Genomic DNA, 12,707 nt, shown 5'->3' on the forward strand with positions numbered 1-12,707 from the left:
ACCATTTCACAGAATTGTCAGAGGTATTAAGGAAGATACCTTTCTTTTATCAAAGTCTGGCATTACTATAGTACACGGTGTGTACATACTCGTACATATAACTTAAATCATTTGTTTTTACAGTGAAGGAAATTGAAAATTTTGTATAGTTTTTAAAAAGAAAAATTTTAATATTGTGTGAATCAATGGTTGGAAATTGAAACATAATCCAAGAAGAAAGGAAGGGTTGGATGGCCTTAAGCTGAAATAAGGTTCCTTGCCCAGAAAGCAAAAGATTACAGAGAAAAAGGATACACAAACATTTCTATTTCTACTATTGAGCTTCGGAGTCTAGAAATCAGTTCCGCCTTATTAACATGGGCTGAATAAAAAATAAGGCGGGTATATTATGTAAAAGCAAAATCCATTATTATACCAGAACTAGTATTATACCAGATACTAGAAAAAAAAATCATTGATTTAACTTGAAGTCCTCTGTTCAAAGGAATAATACGGGGGGGAGGGGGGGAGAGAACAAAAGAAAAGGAGGCAGGATCGGGAAAAGCTATTAAACTAGTTATTCTGATTAGGTGAATGCAATCTCTTTTGCTTGTGTCTTGTACGGGTTGCGCTCTGCGGGTGATTTTTTTTTTTGGACGGGCTAGCCAATTTGGCTGCTGACTTAAATGTGTATGTGTGTGCGTGTGTTTTAAGACTGTGTGGTTGCAGTCCAAACGTTTGTGTGCGTGCGTGTGTGTTTTAAGCCTGAGTGTGGCCGCTGCTCAAGATTTATGCCTTCGTTTGGAGCAAAGGGGCATGAAATAAGAGATGGAAAGTAGCATGGGCTGAGGTGAGCATCGAATCTTAGGTGTGCGAAACCCCAGAAACAAAGACCTGCCTTCCTTCTTCATCTGGGAGCACAGATTGGCACCATGCACAGGCTCTGTTGGGCTATTTGTTTTTCCCCTTTGGAAGCGTCGGTTTGTTTCTAACCGCGGCACGGGACGGAGCCACTGCTACAGTTCTCCCGGTGGCTGGAGGCTGAATGAAAGCTGAATGTCAATGAAGCTGGGGCTTAGCGGGGAGGGGACCGTGGCCAGCCCATAAAGGCAGACTGATGATGGGAGAGTCCGAGGACGGCACCTTCTTTTCTTCCTACCCCACCTCGCGGCTCTGCTAAGGAACCCATGCCCACGCCTTGAACGACCACCAATTGTTCTCGCGGGGTACCCACGGAGGACACGTCTCCCTGCTCGCGGCCAGTGGGGGACCATCCTTTCCTCCTATTGCAGAGAGCAGCGGACACTCTGATCCGGGATTGGCATCTGCTTGGATTTGGTGCAGCTCAGGTTAGCGGAGTCCCGTCGGGGGCTCGCCCGCATCTGCCCCGGGAGAAGGCTCTGCAGCCGGGATGCGCCCCGCAGCCCGCCGCCGCCCGGGACCCGGGGCTACTCCTGCTGCTGGGAGGGCGTGCCCGTGGTGTTAGGGGTCCCTCCGCCGAAGCTTGGCAGGAGCGACCGTCGGGGGCAGGTAGACCCTAGGAAGCGGCGGCCACATGTGCCGGGAAGCAGCGGCCACAGCTTGGACTCACAGCTCGGGACTCTGTTCTCCTCCCTGACCCCAGCGCCTTTCCTCTTTTGGAAAGCCCCTATCCCCTCCCGCAAGCCCCGCCCTCCTCCCTCTCCCTTCCCTTGGCTGGTTGCAGCACCCGCCTTTGTGCCTGTGGCTGCTACCCTTAGCAGGCGACGACGCCCGGGAACAGGAGCCCGCTAATAACCCGGGCTCAAAAGCGTTGCTCTTTTCCCTGCCTCGTCTAGAAGCTTTTTGTCCCAGCCAGCCCGCCGTGCCGCACGGCAGGAGGGGGTGTGTGTGAGTGTGTGTGTGTGTGTGTTGAGGGCGCGTGGCACGAGGGGGAGGGGCGGCGGTTGAGATGGGCGAGACCATGTCCAAGAGGCTGAAGCTCCACTTCGGAGGGGAAGCAGAGATGGAGGAGCGGTCCTTCCCCAACCCCTTCCCGGACTACGAATCCGCCTCCGCCGTGGCGATTGCCGCCGGCGTCGCTTCCGAAGAGCCTCCCCCGCCCGTTGGTAATGATCTGGGCCTCCCATTTCACGGCGATGGGAAGGTGAGTTGCCCGGGTTGCGAGGAGCGGGCCAGGGAAGGGAGAGGCGGAAGGGGAGTGCTGTGGGTTGGTACGGTCCGACGGCTCCGCCCCTCTCGTGAGTCAGTCCGCCCTCGCGCGGGTGCACCCGTCAGCCGCTGGCTGACTTCTGCAGACGCGCCGCTGGCGTCACTGTCTCCTAGCAACTGGGCCTCTCTTCTCTGCTGGGATGGAGCTCGGGTGCGTGCGCAGCTCGGGCCACCAGGGCGTCGTAGCTCAAGTTGACCGGGCTGCGGAGAGCGGCGGGGCGGGAGGGCTTCCGAGGGTCCTGATCCCGTGCTTAGTGCTCAGGGCCTCGTGCCCGGGTCCCAGGTGCAAGGAACCTTTCACTTTACAGGCCCCGAGGCGGCCGTGCGAGTTAAATTAGCACGAAGTCCCCGCCCTCCAGTAGGGGAACCTTCCAGGGCCCCTGCCTCGGCTTCCAAAATGTGCCCCCTCCTGATTTTAGGTCCCAGCTCCTAAGATTTGGAAAACTGTGGTCGGAGCCGCGGACGGCAACTGCATTTTACCCCGCGGGTTTTAGATTTGGGGAAAGGGGCAGCAGAACAGTGGGGAGTGAGCCAGCGGGCGCCACAGGTGTGAGCAGCTCGCAGATAGATTTCCTCGTGGGGTCCGACCGAGCTGGCCAGAGTTTTGTTTGGGCCAGTTATTGTGTGCTTCTCTTTCCTTCGTTTTACCTCTTACACGGCTTCATGGCCCATTGCTCCGGAAAGCCCAAGGCGATTTCAGGGTCTGTGAGGCGGGGGATCTTCCTGTGCGGCTTTGATGGTCGGGACGGTGTTAGCCTCTAGTCTTTTTACTTCATGTTTCGGGGGCCCTGATGTTTCCCACCCCCACCCCTCACCCACAGTCCATCAGATGATGACTAGTTAAACTCCCCAAAAGAAACGTTTTCGTAGCGAAGTCTTGATTTTTAAAATCCGATCTTTTTAAAGAAATAACCTTGTATTTCCTGCATGGAGCCTGGCACGTAGTAGGCATTTAATAAATGTATCGTACATTATGATTCTTTAGCTTTCCTACTCCTTTTACATCCCTATATAGTGTTCACATCTCTCTCTCTACATATATATATATATATATATATATATACACACACATATATATATACATATGTATACATGTATATATGTATGTATATTTGTATATATGTGTAAATATGTGTGTGACTTGGTATTCTGATCATTCACCTAAAAAATATCCTTATTTACCAGAAAGGAAAGATTTCACTGGTCACTCCTCCTCTTCTCCCCCCCCCCCCCTTTTATCCTCAGGCCTACTGTATGAAGCTATTTACATTGATAATTTTTTTTAGTGAGGTAATTGGGGTTAAGTGACTTGCCCAGGGTCACACAGCTAGTAAGTGTCAAGTGTCTGAGGCTGGATTTGAACTCGGGTCCTCCCGAATCCAGGGCTGGTGCTTTAATCTACTGCCACCTAGCTTCCCCCTACATTGATAGTTTTTTAATGATTTTTTTTTGGATGGTTTCATTACATCATTTGTACTTAACAGTATACCTCATCTCTCCCAGAAAGTCAACCCTTATAACAGGGAGAAATAAAAAAGAGGGAAAAAATGGCAAAACTAGCCAACTCATCCAAAATGGATGGGACACTGATCATCCCTTAACTCTTTGGTTCAGAGCGTTATTTTCTAAAACTGGATATTGGCTAGAAGTGTGATAATGTTAACAGCTTATCAGAGTCAGGAGACCTGGATGCTGGTGCAATAACTTGTTTTCCTCACCTGATGGTGTTGGGAGTGGGAACTAAGCCATTTCCAAGAATGTTTCCTTCAGGGTTCAGATCAGGTACAACCTTTTACACAAAGCCTTTCCTGATTCCTTCAAACAGTGACCCTAAAATTATTTATCTTTTTCTCTGTACATGTTTTGTCCCTCAAATTGGAAAGTAAGCTCTTTGAGAGTAGGGAGTGTTTCATCTTAGTCTTTGTATACTAGCTTAATTAAATTGAATTAGTTCAAGATAGGGCATAGTGGTTTTCTAGTATCTTTTATTAACCTTTTTCTGTGGATAAATATTATTTTCATTTCTTGAGGCACTAATTTTATACTTTTAAAGGCATTACAATTTTAAAAGAAAATTTAAAGACTGCAGTTATGTTTAAATTAGTAGATTTCTCATTTGGAAGTTGGTGCATTTTTTGATCTTTTTCAGATTTAGCATTAGCTGTTTTAAGAGGGAGCTAGCATCAAAATGGCTGATTCATTCCTCTGACTTGGCAAGGAAATTTTTAAAAAATGCTTTCTGCTGGGAGAGAAAAAAAGTTTAAAAAAATATATTCATGTTTTTGGTCACAAAATTTCATGTGAAAAATTTAAAAGGGTTCTCTTATTATGACCTAGTAACAAACTAGAAAACTGGATCATTTAGTCTAGATTTATTAGGTATCTGGGCATTTGTGTATAATCTGTGTAGAGATGGTATTTGAACCCATGGGATTAGATGACGTGGACCAAAATTCTTGCAGGGTTTGTAGGAATAGAGCACCTAGGACAGACTCCTGGGAGGCCCCCACAGTTGAGTTGAGTTGGGGGGTGGGGGAAGGAGAGAAAAAGAATGAAGAAAGAGACACATGGAAGGATTGTAAAAGAGACAGACCTAGAGATAGATTCGGGATATTTCCATGGTCGTTTCTCAGTGATTGGCATGTTCTAATTATTCTGAACATCATATTGGTTGTGTTTATATGCTGAAAAATAGGAACCAGTGGAAATTGAGTGGTTGAAGATGAAAGTGAGAGCTTATATCAGAAAAAAGGAATAGTAGGTGGAAAGGAAAGGTATCCTGCTTAAAGATGTTAATTGGTCTCTGATAAATTTCTATGTGGATAGTATTTTGATTAACAAAAGATTGCTCTATTTTTAATTCACGAGATGTCATTAAAATGAAGTTACAGGTATAATGAATATTCACAGACATAAAATATAAAATGGAACACTTGTTTCCTAGTTAATGGACTTAACCATTCCGTGAAAATCGATTTTAATTGTTTGAGTTGATTTGCTAACATTCACATTAGATAATAAAGAATATGAAATTTTCTTGCAATTGAGACTTCTTATGATTACTTTTTCTTCCTTCTATGCTGTTAATAGGTAATAGTTATTCAAAAGCAACATACTAAAATGTTAGTTCTTAGTGTTCTCTAGGATATATGCCTGAACTCCATTTTGGTTAGCCTTGTATGTGTGTTGAAAAAATAAAGTTATCATTTCTATAATAGCCTCCAGTCCACTGCTGTGACTCATCATGATGTGGTGAGGTAGAACCCAACACCCAACATCCTTAAACTACAGTATGACACAGTCCTGGTAGTCCCCTGTAGCTAGTGTAGGATTACAGATTTTGCAAACTTTAGGCCAGTGAGATTGACTTTAATTCCTGTGAAAATCCTAGAATAAATCATTAAAGAGATAGTTGGTAAATATTAAAAAGGGAAAAAGGTGATTACTAGAAGCTAGCATGGCTTCATCAAGGATGGATCATACCAGATTAACCTCATTTCCTTTTGTTGATAAGATTACTAGACTAGTATGTGAAGGGAATGATATAGATGTATTTCATGTATATTGATATTCATGTATTTTAGCAAACCTGAGGGGGTATCTCATATCACCCTTGTAGATTAGATGGAGAGGTGTAGACTAGATCAGGACTTCTTAAACTTTTGCCACTTGTGACTCCTTTTCACCCAAGAAATTTTTACATAACCCCAGGTATATAGGTATATAAAATAGGTATACATAACCTTTTACTGTTGCCAGATTTTTCACGATCCTCACATTCAGTTAACACCATTGCACATGGGGTCTCAATCTTCAGTTTAAGAAGCTAGAATCAAAAAGGAAAAAAAGGAAAAAAAAAAGAAGCTAGGATCTAGAGTATCCTATGTAGTTCTGGACTCCACAGTTGAAGGACATTGATAAGGGGTAGATTGTTTGCAGGAGAGCATACAGAATAATAAAGATCTTGAGTCCATGTCTTAAGAGGTTTGGCTGAAGGAACAGCCAGACCTCTTATTTTGGAGAAGAGAAGATTCAGGAAGGACTAGTAGATTTGTGAACTCCAGGATAGTAGGGACTGGTTTGGGGTTTGGGGTTTTTTTTACGTTTTTTTGTATCCCCAGTCCATAGCACAGTGCCTGACACATAGTAGGCACTTAACAAATGTTTATTGATAGACAAAAATAGCTATCTTCAAATATCTGAAGGACAGTCACATAACTGCAGGGACTGGATTTCTTCTTTTTGACCCCAAAGAGCAGAGCCAGGAACAGGGGTTAGAACAGGGGTTTAAGCCCATCAAGAAAAGCTTCCTAAGAATTTAGACCTGTCCAAGAGTAGGAGAGGCTTTCTGGAGACGTGGCAGGTTTGCCTTTCTTGTAGGTCTTTAAGCAGAGACTGCCTGACCACTTGTCAACTATGTTACAGCAGGAATTCTTTCTGAGTATGGATTGGACTAGGTGGCTATTAAGGTCCCTTCCTCCTCTCAAATTCTGATTCTGGGGCGGCTAGGTGGCGCAGTGGATAAAGCACCGGCCTTGGATTCAGGAGTACCTGAGTTCAAATCCGGCCTTAGACACTTGACTTACTAGCTGTGTGACCCTGGGCAAGTCACTTAACCCCCATTGCCCAGCAAAAAAAAAAATAATAATAATTCTTATTCTGCTTTTTAGCCAAAATTAAGTATGATTTGGGAGAATTCGGTCAATTCATCAAGCATTTATTAATATGCAAGAACCTAGACAAGATTTAAACTGTATATAGCCAAATGGGTGATTCAATGGAAAGAACTCTAGTTGATTTGTTACTATCGTGTTAAATTTAATATAGACTAAAAAAATTGTACAAAACACATTCATAGTTTCATTTATAATCTTTTCTACTTCTTTATATATTGAAATGCTAATGTTTGTTGATATTTACAAAGAAAAAACATTGACTGGATTTACAGAACCTGAACAAATCTGCCTTTTGTCACTTGTGTGACCTTGAAAAGGTCACTTAAGCCCTTTGGGCCTCAGTTTTTTTGTTTTGTTTTGTTTTTGGTAAGGCAATTGGGGTTGTGACTTGCCCAGGGTCACACAGCTAGTAAGTGTCAAGTGTCTGAGGCTGGATTTGAACTCAGGTCCTCCTGAATTCAGGGGCAGTGCTCTATCCACTGTACCACCTAGCTGCCCCCCTCAGTTTTATCATATGTAAATGAAGGGGTAGGACTATATGACCTCTGAGGTTCCTTTTATTCTTTTTTTTTTTTTTTTGGCAGGGCAATGAGGGTTAAGTGACTTGCCCTGGGTCACACAGCTAGTAAATGTCGAGTGTCTGAGGTCGGATTTGAACTCAGTTCCTCCTGAATCCAGGGCCCATACTTTATCCACTGGGCCACCTAGCTGCCCCTGAGGTTCATTTTAACTCTCAATCTGTGCTCCCTAAGCTATAAGACAGCTCACACAAGCCTGGTTCTTGAGGGTAAATTCCATTTGTCACTTGAAAAATTCATTATGCCTTATCTTACAGATAATTGAGATGAGACCTATTTGTTTATTTTCATCTTTCCTTTTCCCTTAGTCTCTTAGGGTTGTTAGGATCAAATGAGATAATATTTGTAAAGCATGTAGCCCAGTGCCTGGCACATAGTACACACTATAGAAATGCTTGTTTCCTACCCTAATTGCATTTTGTATCTTTTAGGTTCTCAAAATTCGCTAAATTAGCTATCTGTTCCTAGCTTTGCCTTTTAAAATTTCATTTATTCCTGTGTTATAATGTGGTATTTTGAAAAGAATATGAATTTGCTGAAAGACTTGGATTCAAATCCTACTTTTGCTCCATTTTATTTTTGTGACCTTTGTCACTTCACAGAGGCTCGAGCTTGAGCTCTCTGGGCCTCTCTTTTCTTATCTGTAAAATGAGATTGTGGGGGTAGAACAATATCTCTATGGTCTCTTCCAGCTCTGTCTTAGCTGATGGGAGAGAGACAGAATTCAGCTGAGACAATCCCTGCTCTATGGAGATTACAGTTTATTGTTGGGGAAGAGGAAGAGAGATGCAATAAAGTTTTGGGACCGAGAGAATGTTGGTGCAGCTCTAAGACACAAATACAGATCACTTTACTCTTCACTTATTGGACGGATGGTTGATTTAGAAGTGGAAGGGACTAGAGAGATCGGATGTCCAGTCCCCTCATGTTGCAGGAAAGAAACCAAAAGACCTGAGATCAGTAGAGTCAGGGTTGTGTAGAGGTCTTCTTTTTCTACATCCGGTTGGTATTCAGCTCTTCCATGTTGTCTCTCCTTTGCTACATGCATGGTAAATAAGCTATTTCAGGCTTTATTTTTTTATTTACTAAAATCTGACTTAGAATGCTAAATTTCTGCCTATTTGTGTGTGCTACTGAATGATTTTGTGCATGACCAGCAGCCCAAATTAACACATTGAAAGAAATAACAGAGGCAGATTTAGGCTAGATGTCAGGAATACAGCAGAAATTGCTTTCAGATGCTCAAATACAAAAAGAAAAAAAAAATCCCCTCCATCCTGTTAAAGTTTAAATTTCAAGTCTTAAAAAAAAAACCAAAACTAAGTAGAAAACAATTTCCCATTAATTCTATCACAGTGTATCTTATTTCTATGTTTTTCAAAGCTTCAAAAAGTATGATTTTAAAAAATCACATTAGAGGGGCAGCTAGATGGCACAGTGGATAGAGCACTGGCCCTGGATTCAGGAGGACCTGAGTTCAAATGTGGCCTCAGACACTTAACACTTACTAGCTGTGTGACCCTGGGCAAGTCACTTAACCCCAATTGCCACACACACACAATCACAGAGCTTTCTCACCATCCGGTGTTTGGTGTCAAATTTGGACTCTCATTTTTGAGTTGCTAATTCTTAGTATTTCCATTTTTGTAACCATAAACCAAGAGTTTGATACAAACTGTTGGTTGCAATCTTAGAAGTCCCCAGAAAGGAGAGAAAACTCAAAACTTGCAAATAGGCAAGTAGAAAAAGAAATTATTTGTTGAGCACAGTTAAAAAAGTCATGCTCCTATAATGCTCTTATAAGGAGGTGTACGAGTTGTCCCAATGACCAAGATTGCAGCAAATTTAGCAAAGATGTGAGACCCAAACAGACCACGCTGTAAAGACTGGCTGCCAGCACAGCACAGCACCAAGGTCCATCCCACAAAAGATGTTTGTATCAGTTGCTCTAGAAAGATATAATTGGCAGGCTTTTCCAGATCTTAAAATGAGCCAGATCCCAGCCTTGTGTTGATGGAGTGACCTACATCTGGGGAGTGTAATGTTGGTATTTCTGACTTGTATGGAGTTCTTTGGTGAAGACAGTATTAGGAAACAGCTTTTTATCCTTCAGAGTTAGCTGGAAGCAGCACTACAGTGGCTGTAGCTTCCCAGCCCACAGGAGTAGCACCTTCCTTGTATGCCATCAGTGGAAGGGAAGCAGCTACGCTCTGAGAATCTCATCAAAGTTCCTACCAGTAACAGACATATTTCAGTCTTATCGAGGCCAGAAAGAAATAACACCTGACCCATCGCAGGCAAAATATATAGCAGTTACCAAGTATGTTTCTAGTTATATTAGACTTTATTCTTCCAAAAGGAAAACTATTCATAGTGTTCATTCCCAAACTAACTTAGACACAAAAATGCCTTGGGTTTCAAATAGGAGATATGTGTCATATATATGGAAAGTGTTCGTGATTTTGTCAATGTGGGGCATACCCGTTATTGGAACTTCTACCAATGCATGTTGCAATCCATCTATGACATAGTAAGTAACTCCCAGAGAATTGCTTGAGGCTTTAGAGGTTAAGTGACATGTCACATATCTAGTAATTGTCAGAAATTGGATATGAAGTCATGTCTTCCTGACTTTCAAGTCTAGGAGTCTATCTGCTATATCTCACTACTCTGCATATGATGTTTTTGTATACATAATCTTAGCCCTGGAGGACTTTGAATATCATTGAGGGAAGAGGGAAATTTTAGGACAAAAGAGAATTAAGCCTATTTTCATATAATTGATATGTTCATTATATTTCACATAATTTTCTTTAAATTGCTATACACAAATAATCTCAGTATGTTATTTAAATATTTAATATTTTTTGATAATAAACATTTTTATTTAGAGTTTTGAGTTCCAAATTCTGTCCCTTCTTCCCTCTCTTCTCCCCTCCTTGAGGCAGTAAACAATCAGTTATGTTATATATGTGCAATTATGTAAAACATTATCTTATTAGTAATTTTGTATGAGAAAACTCAAATAAAAGAAAAAAGAGAAAGAAAGAAAGTAAAAAATAGCCTGCTTCAGTCTGTGTTCAAGCAATATCATCAGTTCTTTCTTTGGAGGTGAATAGTATGCTTCATTATTAGTCCTTTGGGATTGTCTTAGATCATTGTATTACTTAGAATACTTAAGTTGTTCACAATTCTTCATCAAGCAATATTGCTCTCACTGTGTACAACGTTCTCTTGCTTCTGCTCACTTCACTATACATCAGTTCATACAAGTCTTTCCAGTCCTTTCTGAAATCATTCTGCTTGTCATTTCTTATAGCACAATAGTATTTCATTATAGTCATATACCACAGCTTGTTTAACCATTCCCCATTTGATAGGCATTCCTTTGATTTCCAATTCTCAGCCACCACAAAAAGAGGTGCTATAAATATGCTTGTACAAATAGGTGTTTTTTCTCTTTTTGGAGATGTCTTTGGGATATAAACCTAGCAACGGTATTGCTGGATCAAAGGATATGCAGTTTGATAGCCTTTTAGACATAGTTCCAAATTGCTCTTCAGAATGGTTGGATCAGTTCACAACTCCACCAACAGTGGACTAGTGTCCCAGTTTTCCCATGTCCCCTCCAACATCCAACATTTTCCTTTTTTTTTTTGTTATATTTACCACTCTGATAGGTATGAAGTAGTACAACAGAGTTGTTTTAATTTGCTAAATATTTAATATTTTAGAAAGAAAATTGTACTAATATGAGAGGGTTAGGCTAGATGATCTCAAATGTCCCTTTCAGATTTAAAACTATGATCCTACTCAATTTTCTCATGGAGCTTCCTAGTTATATCATATAATATACAAGGATTTTATAGAACATAATTTGAGAAAATCTTATTCATATTACTAAGAGGTAGTTTTAGTATTTAATTTAAGGCATAAGGGAAAGAAGATCTGTTATATGCTTTGATACAGATTGCAGAATGATAAATTTAAGTGTTTTAATAGATTTTAAGACTTGTAAGAATGTGCATACATATGCACAATGGAATTGGAGGTGCAGTGAATCTGGAAACTTTTATTTAATCATCAAAATATTCCAACATATTTACAGCCTACAAAGTTCTTGAGCTAGAAGGGACCTTGTCGTCAAATTATTGTCTCAGCAATCCTATGAAATATCTAGTTTATAGCATCATTTATCAAGGAAGCATGTGATAAGATAAAAAGTCAGTGGCAAGGGTGAAAGATGACAGATGGAGTGGGAAAGCATTTATGAAATGTTTACTGTACTAAGCACTAGAAATTCAAATACAAAAGCAAGACAGCCCCTGCTGTCAAACAGCTCATATTCTGTTGGAGAGACAACACACCTAAGAGAGTTCAGCTACAAGATCAGTGGGAAGGGCTGACAGTCTTTAGCGGGCATTTGCAGGGTGCATTCAAGGCCCAGGGATACTAGATGGCACAGTGGTCTGGCAGATTGTAAGGCCTGATGATCCTCTATCTTTTTTTTTTTTTTTGAGAGGCAATTGGGGTTAAGTGACTTGCCCAGGGTCACACAGCTAGTAAGTGTCAAGTGTCTGAGGCCAGATTTGAACTCAGGTACTCCTGAATCCAGGGCCGGTGCTTTATCCACTGTGCCACCTAGCTGCCCCGACGATCCTCTATCTTAACCAGAAGAATTGTAGTTGCCATAAAACAACTTAGCTTGTAAAATGGGGTTAATGATGGTGCCTAATTCCACAGGGTTGTTGTGAGGATCAAATGAAATAACATATATAAACTCTTTTGCAAGCCTTAAGGCACTATGGAAATACTAGCTATTATCTTTATCATCACATTATTAATAAAAATTGGATTTAAGGTTAAAATTAGGAATATGCCATGTCTGTCCTGTATCCAGGCCCATTACTTTTGAAAAGCAGAGATCCTGGTGCAGTCTTGGTGGGTGAGTTTGCCTAGGACAGTTGGGGTCCATGCCTCTCTGGTGTGGTCTACTAGCTAGAGCCTGGTGGTGCACTAGGGGATGGGCGAGGGTTGAGTTAGGACCCTTAGGGCCACTCTGGTGCTTTCTAGTGGGCAACCAGTGCTCTACTTAGTATTCTCCCATTTTTGGGAGAAAGCAAGAAAGGTCTCGGACAGACAAGAGTCATGCATGATGAAAAAGGATAGAAGGGTTATCATCTACATCACTTTAGGGAGCTCCCAAATGGATTAGATCACAAACCCATTGGATAGGTAGTAGAAGTCTCTAGGTAGTATGCAGAAAGCCATAGAATTTTAGAAT

General features: G+C 41.7%; 1 protein-coding gene across 1 annotated transcript in view; it reads left to right on the plus strand.

Annotated features, from left to right (window-relative positions):
• Positions 1–523: 523 nt before the first annotated feature.
• The window catches only part of LANCL2 (LanC like 2), a 55,397-nt gene continuing 43,213 nt past the window's right edge, over positions 524–12,707 (plus strand). The window contains 1 exon segment of the mRNA XM_043975427.1: positions 524–2,104. Coding sequence (XP_043831362.1) covers positions 1,910–2,104 — 195 coding nt within the window. The 5' untranslated portion in view covers positions 524–1,909.

Source organism: Dromiciops gliroides, chromosome 1, assembly GCF_019393635.1.
Source record: "Dromiciops gliroides isolate mDroGli1 chromosome 1, mDroGli1.pri, whole genome shotgun sequence".
Classification (NCBI taxonomy): domain Eukaryota; kingdom Metazoa; phylum Chordata; class Mammalia; order Microbiotheria; family Microbiotheriidae; genus Dromiciops; species Dromiciops gliroides.